The 20,630-nt window shown below is 39.3% G+C and overlaps 3 gene segments (V, D, J or C); all 3 read left to right on the forward strand.

The window, feature by feature from the left end:
* Window positions 1-2,881: 2,881 nt before the first annotated feature.
* On the forward strand, window positions 2,882-3,453 carry LOC122705823. The segment is given in 2 exon segments: window positions 2,882-2,968; window positions 3,134-3,453. Coding segments are annotated over 2 exon segments (369 nt in total).
* Window positions 3,454-12,056: 8,603 nt separating this feature from the next.
* On the forward strand, window positions 12,057-12,362 carry LOC122705824. The segment is given in 1 exon segment: window positions 12,057-12,362. A coding segment is annotated over 1 exon segment (306 nt).
* A 3,624-nt stretch (window positions 12,363-15,986) lies between these two features.
* Window positions 15,987-16,620, forward strand: LOC122705825. The segment is given in 2 exon segments: window positions 15,987-16,117; window positions 16,286-16,620. Coding segments are annotated over 2 exon segments (399 nt in total).
* The last annotated feature ends 4,010 nt before the right edge of the window (window positions 16,621-20,630 follow it).

A 20,630-nucleotide genomic window follows, 5' to 3' on the forward strand; every position in this document is an offset into this window, starting at 1 on the left:
TCAAGTTCATTTTTAATTATGGTGAGTGCTGTGATTTATCAAAAGGTTGCTTCAAGCCATGTGAAGAATAAAAACTGTTACTAGTACATACTCATAACCTATGGAGATGTGAAACTGTTTAAATTTCTTTTGGAAATACCCAAATATTTCCTTGGTATAGTATTCTAGTTTATAATCGACCTTTACAAGTTTTCTGGGATTTTGTGGGTTCCAAGAAATGCATGAGCTGACCCCAGTATCTACCAATCTAGAAAAGTTTTCCCACAATGTTTTTTTAAATGTTACAGCCAATCTTTCCCCAATGTCATATCTCAAGGATTTGAATAAGAGTTCAATGGAGATCATTTGGCTTCACCAGACAGCTGTCTTGGCTTTGATATATTTTGTCCTCATGGATCAAACAAATCAATCATTCCTAGTCATTCCTTACAAAATCAGGGTCTGGCATTCTGAACCTAAGATGAAATTTTTGAGCCTTTCTGTGGAGTTGCCATTATGTTCTAGAAGAGGTTCTTGCATAAGGACTTTACTCAGAAAGTTACGTTTAATGTGATAATCTGCTCGATCATTTTTTCCCCACACTCTGCAGAATCTTTTGTGCTGAGAGACTTTGTCTTTATAACAAAATTTCTTTGAGTACCATGATGACATCAAATAATTCATGTATTTAGTGTTCATTTTAATTGGAGTGCATAAGACATACACCAAGACTAAGAAAAATCAGAGATTTAGGAAATCTCATTGTCTCCATTGTATTTGGAAGCTATGAACTGCATTCAAAACCTACTGACCAACACTGAATATAATGTAAATTGACTTGCCCAAGAGAGATGCACAAGTTCAGCTACTTGAATTAATTATACTTCCCCTAAGGATTGAGTTTTATAAAGGGGTCTGGAGTAATTATTGCATAAACAGCCTGATATTGTCCCTTTCAATTTTTAAGATTAAATACTTATTATGAAGAATTTTATATGAGAATGTCTGAAAGATCTTTTCTGGACATGGACACTTCTTAAATGGCAGAAGTGCAATCATAAGAGTCCTTTGATTGAGAAATAGATTATAGTTGAATAATGGGGGGAGAAATTAATAGTATTTCATATTTATTCAGCCAACTGACATGAAAATGTCGGGTGTTTTCAGAGAGTTACAGTGTATAACTCAGAGAGCAGAGCTGTTTGTACTGCATGTGGTACCATCAGATTTAATGGAGATTTTAGAGCAAGATGTGATAACACTTCAACCAGTTTAGCTGAGGCTGCTGTTATTTTGAGACAAGGCTGATAATCTTTGGATACTGTATCAAGAGGTAGAATAATAGGCCAGGGGTCTTTGTTATTTGCCAAGATGTTGAATAATATTCCTAGAGCATGGCCTTACTTTTAACATACATATGCAGAGAAAAAGTTTCATTACCGTCAATAATACTGCAATCACAGTCCCTTGTAGGTATATGAGGTCACCTAGAGAAGGAAATGGCAACCCACTCCAGTACTCTTGCCTGGAAAATCCCATGGATGGAGGATCTTGGTAGGCTACAGTCCATGGGATCACGAAGAGTCAGAAGCAACTGAGTGACTTCACTTTCACCTTTCACTCTCATGCATTGGAGAAGGAAATGGCAACCCACTCCAGTATTTTTGCCTGGAGAATCCCAGGGATAGAGGAGCCTGGTGGGCTGCCGTCTATGGGGTCGCACAGAGTCGGACACGACTGAAGCGACTTAGCAGTAGCAGCATGATATGTTCTCCACAGAAATGGGCATACAGAATATAGAAGTTTACTGTGGTTCATTTAGGGTTTCAACTGAAGTAAAGGGGAAAATGTAATTTCAAAGATTTGATAACCTGATGACGAAACTCTGGTGTCTAAATGGCCTTTATGAATGAGTAGAGCTAGGCTGTAAAAACTAACCGAGAAGAGTAGGGAACCTCTGTGATAGGACTCAGTGTGAGTGTGCGGGTGTGCTCAGTCACTTCAGTCTCTTCCACCTCTGTGACACTATGGACTGTAGCCTGCCAGTCTCCTACATTGGCAGATGGGTTCTTTTCCCCAGCACCACCTGGGAAGCCAATTGCTGAGTTATGTTCAACTCTTTGCAACCCCATGGACTGTAGCATGTCAGGCTTCTATGTCCAAGGAATTCTCCAGGCAAGAATACTAGAGTGGGTTGCTGTGCCCCCCTCCAGGGGATCTTCACGACCCAGGGATCAAATTTGGGTCTCCTGCATTGCAGGCAGTTTCTTTATTGTCTGAGGCACCAGGAAGCCCCTTAATTTGAGCAGCTTCAGCCTAAATTCTTCAGCCAAATGTGATTAGATATTTTTGCTTTTGACCGCAAGACAGGCAACTGAACATTGATAGTGAAGAGAAATAGTGTCTTAACAGCAAGAAGAACCATAAAGTTACAATAATTAGTCCAAACAGCTTTCCCTTCTTATTATTAAATGGTTTATTTCTACCTTAGATTGAAGAACAGCATACATAGCTGTGAGGATGCATGCTTATTGTATCTTACACTGTTTCCATAATGTATTACACCTAATATTTTAAAATAAGAGCTACCTAGTCAATTCCTTCACAGATGCAATGACTGAACACAACATTGGTGGGGTCATCAATCTTCGCTGCAATATTAGATTTAACTCGTTTTTATTTTCAGATGTAATTGATATCAACTGAAGAGCTGGTTAATGCAAAAGGAAGTTTGGGTTGAGTGAGACTCTCACCTGGTCCATAGAGAAGTTAACATGCCCACATCAACTTGTTACTCTAGGAAACCCCTGCTTCCTGTTGTGGGGCTGCAGCAGCACATACCAGCAATTCTTCCCTAACCCTGTCAGGCTCATCTCACCTTGCACACCCTTGACATTGAAGAAGAAGAAGATATTTTCCATCTAGTGGAAGAGCTGAAACATGCTTCTCTCAAGCTTTCTGAAGGTGGTCGTGGCTTCACTGTGTTTAGGTAAGGATGGTCCCGGTGGGATTGTGACTCCTCTGTGACCTAAGGACTGGGGGAAGAGGCAGTCTTATGGGTACCCTGGGAAGAAGGGGTAGTAGGATCTAAAATAGGATTTCTTTATTCCACACCACTTATTCCTAAAGTTCTGACTCTATTTTTTTCCTTTAGGATCCATTATTGCCCAGAAGGTAACTCAAGACCCACAACCAATGTTAGTACAGGAGAAGGAAGCTGTGACCCTGGATTGCAAGTATGACACCAGTGATGCAGGTTATAGTCTACTCTGGTACAAGCAGCCCAGCAGTGGGGCAATGATTTTTCTCCTTCGTCAGGAGTCTCATAGCAAGCAAAATGCCACAGAAGGTCGCTACTCATTGAATTTCCAGAAAGCAAGCAAATCCATCACACTTGTCATCTCAGCTTCACAGCTGGAGGACTCTGCAGTGTATTTCTGTGCACTGAGAGAGCCCACAGTGAGACACACGTAGGAGGGGCTTGTACCGAAACCTAGGGCTCTGCTCCACCTGCTCTAGGGACCGGGGCAGGGAATTGGCAGCACAGACAGGAAGTGGCTAGGACGAAAGTACAGGTGTAGGGTTGGAGGGAAGACACTCACCCTGAGAAAATATCTCTCTAGGTTCATAAACTGTGTTCAGAGGTATCATCAAAAGCACCCTGATCCCTGTCTTGATAAAAAAAAAAAGCACCCTGATATATGTCTTGAAGGTAGACATATAGCATTTTTAGCTAAAGATCGGAAAGAAAGAAGAGCCACATGAAATCTTTGCCATTTGGTGACCAGATAGAGCTAGAAGAATTGGCTAAGGAAGTTCAGAAACATATGATGGAAAAATCAGTAAAAATATGTGTGAATTGTTGGTTTTTCTGATCAGTTTTTCAATAAATATTTATGGATTATATATTGTGTGGAGGAAGAAAAATTCTCCTCTACCGTCTTTGTGTCCCTGCTTAGGCCTAAGAATTAAACTGACCTAAGACAGATTAGAGGAGAAAAGCATGCAAATTTTGTTAAATTTGTACATGTACATGGGAGCCTTCACAAGAAAATGAAGATCTGAAGAAGCACCCAGAGCAGGAATAGTTTTTATACTTCTTGGATGAAGAAATAATAAATCTGTGAAGAACTGACAAGACCACGGGTTAGTGATAGTCCACTTACCCCCTGTGTATCCTAATCTTTCTTGAATACAAAGAGTCCTTGGTGCCATTATAGAATCTCTCTTCAAAAAAAGAATTAATTTACTGCTTTTAGGCAGAAAAAAGGAATCCTTTCCTGCATTTACTCAAAATACTTTTTATGTCAAAGAAGCATAATTTGCCCTTTAATTTTTTTTTTTTTTTACTTTACAATATTGTATTGGTTTTGCCATACATTGACTTGAATCTGCCATGGGTGTACATGTGTTCCATACCCTGAACCCCCCTCCCACCCCCCTCCCCATACCATCCCTCTGAGACATCCCAGTGCACCAGCTCCGAGCACCCTGTCTCATGCATCGAACTTGGACTGGCGATTTTTTTCACATATGATAATATACATGTTTCAATGCCATTCTCCCATATCGTCCCACCCTTGCCTTCTCCCAGAGTCCAAAAGACTGTTCAATACATCTGTGTCTCTTTTGCTGTCTCGCATACAGGGTTATTTTTACCATCTTTCTAAATTCCATATATATGCATTAGTATATGGTATTGGTGTTTTTCTTTCTGGCTTACTTCACTCTGTACAATAGGCTCCAGTTTCATCCACCTCATTAGAACAGATTCAAATGTATTCTTTTTAATGGCTCAGTAATATTCCATTGTGTTTATATACCACAGCTTTCTTATCCACTCATCTGCTGATGGACATCTAGGTCGCTTCCATGGCCTGGCTCTTAGAAACAGTGCTGCGATGAACATTGCAGTGCACGTGTCTCTTTCAATCCTGGTTTCATCAGTCTGTATGCCCAGCAGTGGGATTGCTGGGTCATATGGCAGTTCTATTTCCAGGTTTTTAAGGAATCTCCACACTGTTCTCCATAGTGGCTATACTAGTTTGCATTCCCACCAACAGTGTAAGAGGGTTCCCTTTTCTCCACACCCTCTCCAGCATTTATTGCTTGTAGACTTTTGGATAGCAGCCATCCTGACTGGTGTGTAATGGTACCTCGTTGCAGTTTTGATTTGCATTTCTCTGATAGTGAGTGATGTTGAGCATCTTTTCATGTGTTTGTTAGCCATCTGTATGTCTTCTTTGGAGAAATGTCTGTTTAAATCTTTGGCCCATTTTTTGATTGGGTCTTTTATTTTACTGGAATTGAGCTGCAGGAGTTGCTTCTGTACTTTTGAGATTAATTCTTTGTCCATTGCTTCATTTGCTATTATTTTCTCCCATTCTGAAGGCTGTCTTTTCACCTTGCTTACAGTTTCCTTCGTGGTGCAGAAGCTTTTAATTTTAATTAGGTCCCATTTGTTTATTTTTGCTTTTCTTTCCAATATTCTGGGAGGTGGGTCATAGAGGATCCTGCTGTGGTTTATGTCAGAGTGTGATTTGCCTATGTTCTCCTCTAGGAGTTTTATAGTTTCTGGTCTTACATTTAGGTCTTCAATCCATTTTGAGTTTATTTTTGTGTATGGTGTTAGAAAGTGTTCTAGTTTCATTTTTTTATGAGTGGTTGACCAGTTTTCCCAGCACCACTTGTTAAAGAGATTGTCTCTTCTCTATTGTATATTCTTGCCTCCTTTGTCAAAGATAAGGTGTCCATAGGTGTGTGGATTTATCTCTGGGCTTTCTATTCTGTTCCATTGATCTATATTTCTGTCTTTGTGCCAGTACCATACTGTCTTGATGACTGTGGCTTTGTCGTAGAGGCTGAAGTCAGGCAGGTTGATTCCTCCAGTTCCATTCTTCTTTCTCAAGATTGCTTTGGCTATTCAAGGTTTTTTGTATTTCCATACAAATTGTGAAATTATTTGTTCTAGTTCTCTGAAAAATACCATTGGTAGCCTGATAGGGATTGCATTGAATCTATAGATTGCTTTGGATAGTATACTCATTTTCACTATATTGATTCTTCTGATCCATGAACACAGTATATTTCTCCATCTGTTTGTGTCCTCGTTGATCTTTCACCAGTGTTTTATAGTTTTCCATATATAGGTCTTTTGTTTCTCTAGGTAGTTATATTCCTAAGTATTTTATTCTTTTTGTTGCAATGGTGAATGGTATTGTTTCCTTAATTTCTGTTTCTGTTTTCTCATTTTTAGTGTATAGGAATGCAAGGGATTTCTGTGTGTTAATTTTATATCCTGAAACTTTACTATATTCATTGATTAGCTCTAGTAATTTTCTGGTGGAGTCTTTAGGGTTTTCTATGTAGAGGATCATGTCATCTGCAAACAGTGAAAGTTTTACTTCTTCTTTTCCAATCTGGATTCCTTTTATTTCTTTTTCTGCTCTGATTGCTGTGGCCAAATCTTCCACAACTATGTTGAATTGTAGTGGTGAGAGTGGGCACCCTTGTCTTGTTCCTGACTTTAGGGGAAATGCTTTCAGTTTTGCACCATTGAAGATAATGCTTGCTGTGGGTTTGTCATATATAGCTTTTATTATGTTGAGGTATGTTCCTTCTATGCCTGCTTTCTGGAGAGTTTTTATCATAAATCAATGTTGAATTTTGTCAAAGGCTTTTTCTGCATCTATTGAGATAATCATATGGTTTTTATCTTTCAATTTGTTAATGTGGTGTATTACATTGATTGATTTGTGGATATTGAAGAATCTTTGCATCCCTGGGATAAAGCCCACTTGGTCATGATGTATGATCTTTTTAATATGTTGCTGTATTCTGTTTGCTAGAATTTTGTTAAGGATTTTTTTGTTGTTGTTGTTAAGGATTTTTGCATCTATGTTCATTAGTGATATTGGCTTGTAGTTTTCTTTTTTTGTGGCATCTTTGTCAGATTTTGGTATTAGGGTGATGGTGGCCTCATAGAATGAGTTTGGAAGTTTACCTTCCTCTGCAGTTTTCTGGAAGAGTTTGAGTAGGATAGGTGTTAGTTCTTCTCTAAATTTTTGGTAGAATTCAGCTGTGAAACAATCTGGTCCTGGGCTTTTGTTTGTTGAAAGATTTCTGATTACAGTTTCAATGTCTGTGCTTGTGATGGGTCTGTTAAGATTTTCTATTTCTTCCTGGTTCAATTTTGGAAAGTTGTACTTTTCTAAGAATTTGTCAATTTCTTCCAAATTGTCATTTTATTTGCATATAGTTGCTGATAATAGTCTCTTGTGATCCTCAAAGAGGCATGATTTGGGTTGACATATTCTGGTTTCCTTCAATTATGTTATAGGCATGGTTTTCAATTATGAAGGTCCTCTCAGAATGATGTCTCTTTTTATAGACCAAGCTGTTTTATACTATTTCTGAATTAGTTTGATTTAGGTCTGTTTGGTGTGAGTCCATGGTACTCATATTTACTTTCTAAGGTGACTACTATGCAATTTTTCTCGGTTTTTAAAGGACTTGTAATATTTTTCTTTATATTTTAGCTTTTACCTTATCTTCAAACAAATTTCCCACTCTATATTCCTACATGCTCATGTCTCTATACACAGTTAATTTAACTTTCCTTTTTATATTTATTTTTAATTTTCTTCCAGGTACAAAAATGTTATTTAGATTAAATAACTATAGTATTTAACTCAAGAAATTAGTATGAACAATAAAACAAAATGAAAGAAATCAAAAGTAAGGAATTAAAGCAGAAATTGGCTGATCAAGGGAAAATAATAAAATCAATAATAAAACCATAATCTGACATTTTGAAAGGGATTATTCTAATACTTGGAAGTATTGTTGGGTTTGATCTGGAAAGATTTTCTTTCGACCTGGCATGATTCATTCACTATGGCTGTCCAGAACATATGTATTTGTGCAAGCTTATCTGATTTTGGTAGTTCTTACAAATATTTGGATTCCTCTCTAATTTGATTGAAATTATAAATATAGCATTTATGCCTTTTCTTTAACCTCCTTGTTGCATTTAGGTTATTTCTGTGGTGTATAAGAAAAAAATGATTAGTTTTTCTCAACCATATTTATATTGAAGTCTTGGCTTCCACTTACTGCTTGTGTATTTGTCTTTTATTGTGAGGGGCTCCAAGTTTTACTCTAGAAGGTGCTGGGATAGTAACTGTGGTTCAAATTTATGAGATGTATAGATGCTTCAGATTTCTGGAGTGCATCTGAAAATTATTCTCCTTTCTGTCCATAAACCTCTCATAATCTTCTGGAAGTCTCACAACTATGATGATTCTGTAGAGGTCAAACCACGGTTTAAATAAAGTAATTGTATAGGAAGGACTGGGCTTCATGAATAAAGGCAAGAAAAAGGGAAGAATTTTGGCTCTTACCACTTGTATTTAATATTGTACCACGGGTTCTAGTCAGTGCAATAAGGCAAGAGGAAGAAACAAAAGACAAAGAGTTTTGAAAGGAAAAATGAACCTATCTTTAGTCACAGATGGTACAATTGTTTGAGTATAAAATCCATTGGGATCTATGAAAGAAATCTACCAGAAAAAATAAGAAAGTTAGTCAAATATACACCCCCCATATGATCCAGCTATTTCACCGCAGATATTTACCCAAGAGAAATGAAAGCATGTCTATAAAAAAATACTTATTCACACATATTCATAGCAATGTTATGTGTAACAGCCTTAAACTGGGACTAACCTAAATGTACATCAACAGGTGAATAAATAGGAAAATTGTTTTGGATCCATATAATGAAATACTATTCAGCAACACAGAAGAATAAGCCACTGATACTTATAACCATGAAAGAATCTTAAAATAATTATGCTGAATGAAGGAAGCCAGACAAAAAGTATATATTATCCCATTTATATCATGTTATAAAATATGTAAACTAATTAATAACAAGTTTTGCATGAAAATGGGAGTAGGAGGTGGGGAGAGGGTTGAGAGGACCACAAAGAGATGTGAGGAAACTTTTGGTGGTGATGCACAGTTCATTAACTTGATGGTTTCACAATTATGCATATATATGTACATACATATTTGTCTAATCTTATGAAAGCTTACTTTAAATAAGTGCAGTATATTTTTATGAAAATTATGCTTTAATAATGGCATTAAAATCCAAATTTTAAGAAATATCTTCCTTCATTGTTGTACAAGACTTCTGCTGCTGCTGCTGCTGCTGAGACGCTTCAGTCCTGTCCGACTCTGTGAGACCCCATAGACAGCAGTCCCGTGACTCAAATGCAAATATTTGTCCTCTACATTCTTACTGGCCTTAAAATATATTTTTTTTAAAGCGTGGATAACAGCTTTCTGTATCTGTTCATTCTATACTTATTTTTTCAACTCAGCATCATCAAACCTGTATGGTTTTCCCCCTTTATAGCAGAATAAAAGTTATTAGCTGCTTTTCCTGAATTCCTTTCTAGCATAATTTTGAGGCAGGTTCTGACAATGTGATTTGGAAGGCAAAGGAGAAAGGAAGAAATATGTGAGGCCAACCAGTATCTGAGTCTGCTTTTCCTACTTAATCGGGATCTGGGATACCAGGCACATGTTGACTTTGGACTCATGGAACTCCCTGATCTGAAACTGTGAAGAGTCAACTCTCTGAAAGAAACAGCTAAGCTCCCATCTATGTGTCTAGGGACTAATGATTACAGGGGCTTTACTGACTGTTTCCTTCTCCAGAACTTTATCCTGATAGCCCTCAGGATTTTTGGTTTCTTTTAATTTGTTTAAAATAAACTGAACATCAAAAAAAAAAAAGTGAGCTAAAGAAGACTTCATTTTGCTGCTGGTAATTTACAGAGAAGGATCATTTAACACAACTTGTAGAGTCATGGACTTCCCAGGTGGCGCTAGTGGTAAAGAACCAACCTGCCAGTGCAGAAGACATAAGAGACGTGGGTTCAATCCCTGGGTCAGGAAGATCCTCTGGAGAAGGATATGGCAATGCCCTCCAGTATTCTTGCTTGGAGGATCCCATAGACAGAGAAGCTGGTGGGCTATAGTCTAAAGGGTTGCAAAGAGTCTGACACAACTGAAGCGACTTAGCACAGTATAGTCATGGAAACATTTTTCCATTCTGAGCCCAGAGCTTTCTCCCTGAACCTTTGCAACTACCTTTGTCTAGACAATGATCACAAATGAAATTTTGTTGGACTGTTTTCAACAAAACCTCTTAGGGAGCTTTCAAAATTACAAATTCACAAGTCTCAATTCTGGAAAAAAAATGATTCATGAAATTTGTGGGGCGTTCGGAATCTGTAATTTTAAATCATGCACATAATGATTCTATCATCAACTGTTGTATAAATATCAATTTATAAGTCTTTAATGATTTGAAAAGCTGGGAAAGAACAGTTCTAACCAAGCTCCAGGCTTTTGACAGAAATTCACATCTTTAGGGTTCCAGACATGGTGGAGGAAAATTATTTGGTTAAAGTTTGGCATCAAAATGTTGGTATAACATTTTGCTTATTACTTATTACATTAAGTAATAAAAAGTGTACTTGAGATTAGATAGCTGCTAAGTGTATTATTAGTAGGATTTAGTAAGATTAGTATTTGTTGCTCAGACAGGAAAGAATCTGCCTGCAATGAGGGAGACACAGGTTCGATCCTCAGGTTGGGAAGTTCCCCTGCAGAAGGGAATGACAACCCACTCTAGTATTGTTGCCTGGACAATTCCATAGACAGAGGAGCCTGGCGAACTACAGTCAGTGGGGTCACAAAGAATCAGATAAGATTAAATGACTAATACTTAGCCAGCTTGAAACTGTGAGAGAATAAGATATTCATATCAGAACATCAAGTAGAATTTCATAAATTCAATTATGGTGTTTCTTTCTGACTAGGATTCATATTTTCATTTTCAAACGATTTTTATGTTCAGGAATATATGATTATTAGTACTATATGTGACTTTTCCCCCTTAAAAGCTTTTATTAAAAGATAGAATTCCTTACAATTGATATTATTTAGGACTGGTCCCTCGAAGCTCAGTTGGTAAAGAATCAGCCTGTAAAGCAGGAGATCCAGGTTTGATTCCTGGGTCAGGAAGATCCCCTGGAGAAGGAAAGGGCAAACTACTGCAGTATTCTTGCCTGGAGAGTCCCATGGGCAGAGGAGCCTTGCAGGCTATAGTCCATGGGGTTGCAAGTGTTGGACAAGACTTAGCGACTGAATCAACCAACCAAGGAAACAGTGCATTTCAAAAAGTAGTGATTCCTCAAAGATTGTTTATTCATCATGTTTGTTTAATTGGACAGATATTTTGTGATGTAATAATCTCAGTTTACTGCTCTACATATTAGGGTACAGTGTTGAAAAAAAGAATCACTCAGTAATGACTTGATTTTTTATTACTTCTTCTAAGTTCAACACCAAACACTTTTCTGGTATTTGATGAATTATGGCTAGCTCACATTGAATACATGAGGATGTAAAGGACTGTTTTAACATGCTCAAGGAAATTGGTATCTTCTCAGTTACAGACATACCCTAGGGATGTTCTGTTAAAGGATTTCTGTCAGGTAGAGACCTAACAACAAATTAGTCCTAGGAGGTTAGAGCAACTTGTTCAGATTTACAAGTGCCATCTGAAGACTGGTATATATCTCAAAAATAAAGCTGGGGATGGGAACATGTTCTGGAGACTAGGTCACAAGCATCCCATTCCTCTCTCTGTCCACAAGGGGGTGCAGCTTCCTGACACCAACGCATTTCCTGTGTGAAAAGTAGGCTGCGACTTGTCACTTCACTGTGATTTCAACCTTTCTTCCTCTTAAAAGAAGTGTCAGGTGTCACCTCTTTACTCAGGTGACACTCCAGAGATGAGCTCATCTCCAGGTTTAGTGACTGTGATACTCCTAATGCTTGGTAAGTAAAACGCCTCTTAAAACATGGATTCTTCCTTCTATTACATCAGCAAAATCTCTAACCATAATTTTATCCCAGAAAAAAATGCCCAAGGTGACACAAAATTTTTATTTATAATTTGCCCAGGACAAACCCATGGAAACTCAGTGACCCAGATGGATGGCCAAGTGACTCTTTCAGAAGGGACTTCTGTGACTATAAACTGCACTTATTCAACGTCCGGGTACCCTACTCTTTTCTGGTATGTCCAGTATCCTGGAGAAGGTCCACAGCTCCTCCTGAAAGCCACGAAGGCCAACGAGAAGGGAAGCCACAAAGGTTTTGAAGCCACATACAATACAGAAACCACCTCCTTCCACTTGGAGAAAGCCTCAGCCCAAGAGTCAGACTCGGCTGTGTACTACTGTGCTCTGAGGGACACAGTGACGGAAACTGCAGGGGGAGCTGAGCACAAACTCTGAGCAGCAGCGGGGCCTGGATGCTGAGTGTCTCTGACTCCCTCTGGTCCTAGCAGAGTTTATGGTGGTTTGTCGCTCAGTCTCTGGTTGATACAAACATCATACCAATGTCTAGAGCATAAAAACAAGAAGTAAACACTCCCTTGTGTGAGTGCTCAGTCACTTCAGTCATGTCCGACTCTTTGGGACCCCATGGACTGTAGCCCGCCAGGCTCCTCTGTCCATGGAATTCTTCAGGCAAGAATACTGGAGTGGGTTGCCATACCCTCCTCCAGGGGATCTTCCCGACCCAGAGATCGAACCTGGGTCTGCTGGATTGCAGGCGGATTCTTTATCAGTGCATCACTGGGAAACGTTTCCTTTACCCAGCCTCTTATTAGTGAAGCTAAAAACTGACACCAATGGTTCCTTATCAAAGACCAAAGTAATTTCAAGTTTAAACCACATAAACAATGCAATAGTCCCTTGCTCATCCTTGCAGTCAAATCCATGCCCCACAGGTTGTTCCAGGCCAAATTGATGGGTTTTGCTTTACTGCGTTTTATCATACTTTTAGTATACAATATACTTTTAGAGAGCCAGAGTGCACCAGAGAAGGTGTCATTTGCATAGTGTCTTCCTGACAGAGCATGCAGGAGAAGTAATAGGAGAGCTACAGCCTCCAAAAACCATGACTTTGTAAAAACCTTTATTTTTAGATTGAAGTAGAGCTGACACACAGCGTTGTGTCAGTGTCAGGTGCACAGCAGAGTCACCGTCATGTGCACAAGTGTAGTGTGTGACACACGTGGTGTATGGGTTCTTTCCAGATTCTCCCTTATAGGTTACTGCAAAATATTGAGTATTTTGTCATAATCTTGAAACTGTGAGAGATAAGGAAGTAAGAGAAGATGGTGTATTGAAAAGAATAATAGAGCAATCAAGCTCTGTGTTGCACTGCAAATATACTGCTGGTCTTTGCAAATATTGGTGCAATCCTATTTAATTAACATCAGTTTATTGGCACACTAGGAGTACTTTCACTGCTAGGGAGAAAGTTTTAAGCACAGAAGTGAACAACATATGTTTTCTGGTTCTGCAGTGGCTATTATGGTAAGAATGACTAAAAATATTATTGACCTTGAAATGCCTGCTGCTTCTAAAATATTTTTCTTGGCTTCATTCTTCCACATTCATGAAAATTTTCTTCTACTTTTTTCAAAGGCTGTATTTGTAGGCTTTGTGAATGAGCTATAGTCATAACATTAATATATTTTTGTTATGCACTGTTGATTTAAATGTAGTATATATCAGCTATGCATCATTGGTTTAAATCTAGTTAATTTTTATTAAATTGGTTTAAATGCAAATTTTATTTTTAAAGTTCTATAAATAAAATGCATGTCAAAATATACTTCAAACAATACAAAATGTTGTGCAATAAAATGGTTTCTCTGAAACTTGTATAAACATAGTAGATTAATAATACACATTTATCTCTAAGATAGTAAAGAAATCAGAAAGGGTATAAACCTGCAAACACAAAAAGAATAGATAAGGAGATCACAGCACATAGTTATGTCAATGAAATGTCAGAAGGTGAGAAGTGTAAGGAAGAATTAAAGCTTGTGTTACAGACTAGACGAAGAAGAAACCTAGGTTCAGTGTGAGAGGTGTCACAATGTGAGCTGTGCAAGAGTTTAAAAGAGAAGGACCAGTTACCTTTGAATAGTTGAGAAAGATGGTGTTGCTCTCAAGAGTGCCTGTGTATGTGTGGGTTGAAGGTTTCTGGCGGGTGCTAAAATAGGAGGCCTGAGTGAGATTACTTATAAGTAAAGAACATCAATGCTCTCCACAATTCTTTATAGTAGTGTTAGTCGTTCAGTAGTGTCTGACTCTTTGCTACCCCATGGACGGTAGCCTGCCAGGCTCCTCTGTCCATGGGATTTTTCCAGGCAAGAATACTGGAGTGGGTTGGCATTCCCTTCTCTAGGGGATCTTCCTGACCCAGGGATCAAACCTGGGTCTGCTGCATTGCAGGCAGATTCTTTACTATTTGAGCCACCAGGGAATTTATGACAAGCAATAATTGCTTTCTAAATCCAGAAGAAAAGTGGAAGTTAGTCTTTGATGAATTAAGAACATCACACACAAAATTGTTCCAAACTTTGTCTATTACCTGGGCTTCCCTGGTGGCTCAGATGGTAAATAATCTGCCTGCAATGCAAGAAGTTTAACACACATAAAACCAGCACATTTTAATAAATATACATATTTACATATTGAGTAGATATTCTTCACCACAGCTGTGTAAAATTTTAAAGATATGAGATATGGAACAGAGGTTAAATTTATTCTTTGTAATCCACAGGGCCAGAGAATCCAAGTCACAGGAGAGGGGCTTCTACCTCTGGAAATGAAGTAGTCTTGGTTGCCCAGGGACCATTTCTTACGACAGGTTCTTTAGGGTCAGTCTTCTATTTGCACTATTTCTCTAGAAGACACAGGCAGTATTGAGGCTTTCTTAGGTTTATTCTCACAGAGGTAACCAGAAAATTCTAAGTAATTAAAGTGGTTTTGGCAGAGGAAGATAATTCTGGAAACTCATGGAAGTTAAGGGGAAGTGTCTTGGGTAAAGAACATTTTATTGGGGAAATGTCAATGTCATTGTCTTGGGAAAAGAACATTGTAGTGGAGTTTGGAAGAAAAATAATCGAATATAGATGCTGAGCCAGCAATGACCAAGGCAGCAGAAGCATGCCAATAGAACTGATTCATCCTCTGGAGGAAGTTCCACTAAGGCTCTGAGTCATTCACTGCTTTTAAGATATGTGTGAGTTTAAGGTGTCTAATATAATGATTTGATATATGTATTTGATATATATATTTTGAAGTGATAACACTGATAAAGTTAGTGAACACATCTTTCACTGCACATAATTACCAGGGTTTTTGTCTTGTTGTTATTATGGTGAGTATATTTAAGGTCTGCACTCCTAGCCACTCTCAAATGAAAAGTACCGTATTGTTAACTATAGTCACAGTTAACAGGCAAGACCAGCTTAGAGGAACACAATCTAAGATAATAGGCATTTGGGATATCAAATGATCTTTTTTCTCTTATACTCTTCTTTGGCTTACATGTTCCTTTTAGAAAGATTTTCTCCCCATAGTAGACAAAAGAACATGGCATACGGGCTGAAAAGGAAGGTTTTATATTTTTATGTTTAAGAGTGAATCATGGTGCTTTTCTAATTTCAAAACTAATATCAGGCCCATCATTGGATAAAGAGCAACAGCATCTACCTCCTTCTAACTTACTAAAAATGACTCAGTTGTGTGCAGAGGTGTAAACCTTGATCTCTACATCCTTACTGTGCATTTAAATTTACAACCTAAGATGTAATTTGCTTGATCTTTGCTGTTTTTATGCATCAGAGTCCCTCATAGGCACAGGTATGAGAAGGACATTTAACCAGAGAGTTCAGTAGTTAGAGATGTAACCACCAGAGGGTGGTGCACCGCTGCTGATCAGAGCCTGTGGAGGGTTCATTTGAGTGGATTCTGAATGGATAGGTAGACTTGGGGCAGAAGCAGAGCCTTTTCCTTATTGGCTGGGTAGACAATGAAAGAAACCAGTAGAGAAAAGAAGGGATCACTTGGTAACAGAAGCAGCTTTCCTGGCCGGAGACTGCAGGCCCACAATTGATCCTAAATGGGAAAAACAATGAAGAGACCCATTGGAGCTTTAATCACATTCTTGTGGCTGCGGCTGGACTGTGAGTTGAGGGTTTAAGGGAAATAGAGTGTATTAGTAGATATTCTTTAGATGCCAAGACTGGCTTTATTCAGGTTTCTTCTAGTTATTGTAGAAAAGGAGAAGTAAATTCTAGAGCTAAATAATCTGACAACCCTTCTCCTTTCTCTGACTTCTGCTTTCTCCATAGGTGTCAGCCTGGGAAACGAGGTGGAGCAGAGTCCTTCTACCCTGAGTGTCCAGGAGGGAAACAGCTCTGTTATCACCTGCACTTATACAGATGGTAACTCAGACTACTTCCCTTGGTATAAGCAAGAACCTGGGAAAGGTCCCCAGCTCCTTATAGCTATTCGTTCAAATAAGGACAAAAAGGAAGACCAGAGACTGACTGTTTTGTTGAATAAGATGGCCAAACATCTCTCCCTGCACATCGCAACCACTGAAGCTGGAGGCTCAGCTGTCTACTTCTGTGCAGCAAAGACACAGTGCTTCCCAGGCATCTTCTGTCTGTACTCAAACATGTGACTGGGGCAGCTCCCTTCCTTTGGTGCAACCTTCAAATATAACAAATGTTATATTGCTTGTCTGCAGGTAGAAACTGATGTGCTAGTCGTAAAAAACATGTGAAAGAAAGTGAAAGTCACTCAGTTGTGCCCAACTCTTTGCTACACTATGGACTATACAGTCCATGGGATTCTCCAGGCCAGAATACTGGAATGGGTAGCCTTTCCCTTCTCCAGGGGATCTTCCCAATCCAGGGATCAAACCCAGGTCTCCCGCATTGCAGGCAGATTCTTTACCAGCTGAGCCACAGGGGAAGCCCAAGAATACTCGAATGGGTAGCCTATCTCTTCTCCAGGCGATCTTCCAGACCCAGGAATCGAACCAGGGTCTCCAGCATTGCAGGTGATTCTTTACCAACTGAGCTATCAGGGAAGCCATAAAAAGTATTGGATAAGAATATTAGGCTCAAGGGTAGCTAGAAAGGGTTAGAACATGTTGTTGGATACCTGTTGCTTACTGAATTCTTGAAGAGAGTTAGTAATTTACTGATTTATTTTGAAATTGTAAGACCAACTTTACATTTTGCCATTCAGACTCCTGTTCCATAAATACTCCCCCTGTTATCCATATCATAATCCTTATTATGAATGAGTTTTTAAAATATTGTGCTTGGAAAACAGCATATTTTTCTGATTATACAAATTACATGTCAAATATAAGAAAATGCTTTATATAATTAATGTGATATTGACAATTCTATGATCACACAATGTCACTAATATTGTTTACTCTTTTTATAAATTCCTATCTTAATTAGTATCTTTTTCCACTTAATATTAAATATTGAACTGAGCATTCCTCATTTCATTGTCTTGTTCCCAAACATCAGCTTTGAAATAGCTCTATGAGAAATATTAGTAAATATCAATTTACATTGGTTGACATCCCTTTTATGTGCATTGACCACTTTCTTATTGAGAAAATGTGACGTGTGTTTTCCTTTAGTGCCCAGTAACAGTATATATTTTTTGTGTTTGAGGAAAAGTAAGATAGAAAGTGATTTGAAAATGTCATGTTCAAATGATTGCAAATCAAATGGTGTATTTGCTTTCTCCTGTCTGTGGACAATTTACTGCAAATTTCATGGCCTTCTCTTGCTATTAGGAGGCCACTCTGGGTGTCGATAGCCTCCATGTTTCTTCCTTTCCTTAGGGGGATGCTGGCTGCTCACATCTGTCTTGTTTCCTCCAGGCCAGCAGGGTGGGGCCGCCACTGCCCATGCTCAGGAGGCATCTGCAGAGCCTCACTCTGGCTGCTCTTTGTGCCCTGGGATCAGTGACAGGGTGGGGTGGTGTTTGAGTCAGATGTCGTGTGATGGCTTGTACCCCTGGGCCACTTTTGATGATTGGCAGGCAAGGCATCCCCGGCGACTGGTGGGCAGCCCTGATGGAGCCAGTGCCCTGGTAGTAGGAAACTTGTCCACTTTACTGCCCTCCTGGAGACCTGGCTGCCGTTCCCAGGGGCTCCCCACTCCCCAGCTGAGCAGCACACCTAAGTGTTCTGGGTGAGGTGAGAAAGGGGCGAGTCTTCTCTGTAGGTTCTCCCAAAGCTGGAGAGCAGATGCTCACTCACAGGCTTTCACTTTCCTCTGGGGAGAAATCGCAGGTCAAGAATGTTTCTTCTGGAGCCCAGCTGTGTGCTGTGAGGGAGGGGTGATGAAGGTAATGGGAAATTGTTCCCCTAACCCTCTGCAGTGTGTCTGATGTCAGACGGTGTGCTGGAACTTCTCTGCTGGATTTCTGGACTTCTCAAAGCTCCCTTGGAATATGACTGTGAAAATTGTTTTTTGGCAGGGTGAAAAGATCAGTATTTGAAATCTTAATTCCTAAGTAATTACATAGAAAAATGGACTATTTTTTATTTATATTTCTGTTTATTTTGAATTTTAATCCATTGTGGAGTTCACGTAGCCATCACAAGATCCTGACACAGAACAGCCTCACTGCTCCCCAGAATGCCCTGTGCTCCCCTTTTGTGAAGACAAACTGCCCGATTCCTGTGCTGTGCTGTGCTTAGTCACTCAGCTGTGTCTGACTCTTCTCGACCCCACGGACAGTAGCCCGCCCAGGCTCCTCTGTGGATGGGGATTCTCCAGGCAAGAACATTGGAGAGGGTTGTCATGCCCTCCAAGAGGGGATCTTTCCAACCTAGGGATCGAACCCAGATTTCCTGCATTGGAGGAAGATTCTTTATTGACTGAACCACCAGGGAAGCCCATGAATACTGGAGTGGGTAGCCTATCCCTTCTCCAGGGCATCTTCCCAACCCAGGAATTGAACTGGGGTCTCCTGCATTGCAGGCAGATTCTTCACCAGCTGAGCTACCAGGGAAGCACCCCCTGCCCATACTTAACTCCTATCAAAAATTTTAAAAAGTATAAATTCAGAGTTTGATATGAGACTGTCCAAAGAATTGTTCTGGGTATGAATGTATTTTGAGTAACAGAATACAATCATGAGATCCTTTAACTGAGAAGTTTAAAAGATTTAAATAATATGAAGAGAAAATGATATTTCATATTTTGTCAACCAGTTGTTAGAAAAAAGTTGGGTGTTTTTAAATTAGAGAACAATTCCTACTGTATGTGGTTCCATTAAACTTAATGGAGATTCCACTGCAAGATCTAAAGATGCTTCAAACAATTTTGCTGAGGCTGTCATTACTGTGACAGGAAGATGTGAAGTGAACAGTGTAGTGAAAGTCACTCAGTCATGTCTGACTCTTTGTGACCCCATGGACTATACTGTCCATGGATTTCTCTAGGCCAGAATACTGGAGTGGGTAACCTTTCCCTTCTCCAGGGGATCTTCCCAACCCAGGGATCGAACCCAAGTCTCCAGCATTGCAGGTGGATTCTTTACCAGCTGAGCCACAGGGGAAGCCCAAGAATACTGGAGTGGGTAGTCTATCCCTTCTATAGCAGATCTTCCCAACCCAGGAATCTAACTGGGGTCTCCTCCATTGCAGGTGGATTCTTTACCAACTGAGCTATCAGGGGAAGATAAGTTTTGGCTAATGTATCAAGAAGTAGGCTGTGATAGGTAGTGGGTCTTTGTTCTTTGCCTTTGTGTTGAGTCATATCCCTAGGCATGGCTTTCCTGTTATATTCATACACAAACAAAGATTTATTACAGACAGGAAGTGGTTAGGGCTGTGGTAGCACAGGTGTAGGGTTGGGGGTGGAATCAGTGGTGATCTTATGGTTAGCTGTCTTATGGAGGTGTATGAGATCAACTGCTATGTATTTCCTTTAGTGATGGGCATATAGGATATATAACAGTTTGGTATGGCTTGTTTATGGTCCCAGTTGAGTTAATGGGATGAATATAAGTTCAAAGGCTTGATAACCTAATGACAAAACTAAGGTATCTAATCTGACTTTCATGAACAGAGCTGGACTGTCAAAATTAGTAGAGAATAAAAGGGGATTTCTGTGACAGGAGTCAGTCTCTGCAACCTCAGCCTAAACTGTTTAGCAAAGGGTGATTAGATTTTCCTGCTTTGGCCCCAAGATGGGCAACTGAAAACATTGATAGTAAGGAGAAACATTATTGTAACAATAGGCAGAAAGTGAAGAGGAACTAAAAAACCTCTTGATGAAAGTGAAAGAGGAGAGTGAAAAAGTTGGCTTAAAGCTCAACATTCAGAAAACTAAGATCACGGCATCTGGTCCCATCACTTCATGGGAAATACATGGGGAAACAGTGGAAACAGTGGCTGGCTTTATTTTTTGGGGCTCCAAAATCACTGCAGATGGTGATTGCAGCCATGAAATTAAAAGACGCTTACTGCTTGGAAGGAAAGTTATGACCAACCTAGATAGCATTTTATAAAGCAGAGACATTACTTTGCCAACAAAAGTCTGTCTAGTCAAGACTATGATTTTTCCAGTGGTCAGGTATGGATGTGAGAGTTGGACTGTGAAGAAAGCTGAGCACCGAAGAATTGATGTTTTTGAACTGTGGTGTTGG

Source organism: Cervus elaphus, chromosome 12 (assembly GCF_910594005.1).
Source record: "Cervus elaphus chromosome 12, mCerEla1.1, whole genome shotgun sequence".
In the NCBI taxonomy this organism is placed as follows: Eukaryota; Metazoa; Chordata; class Mammalia; order Artiodactyla; family Cervidae; genus Cervus; species Cervus elaphus.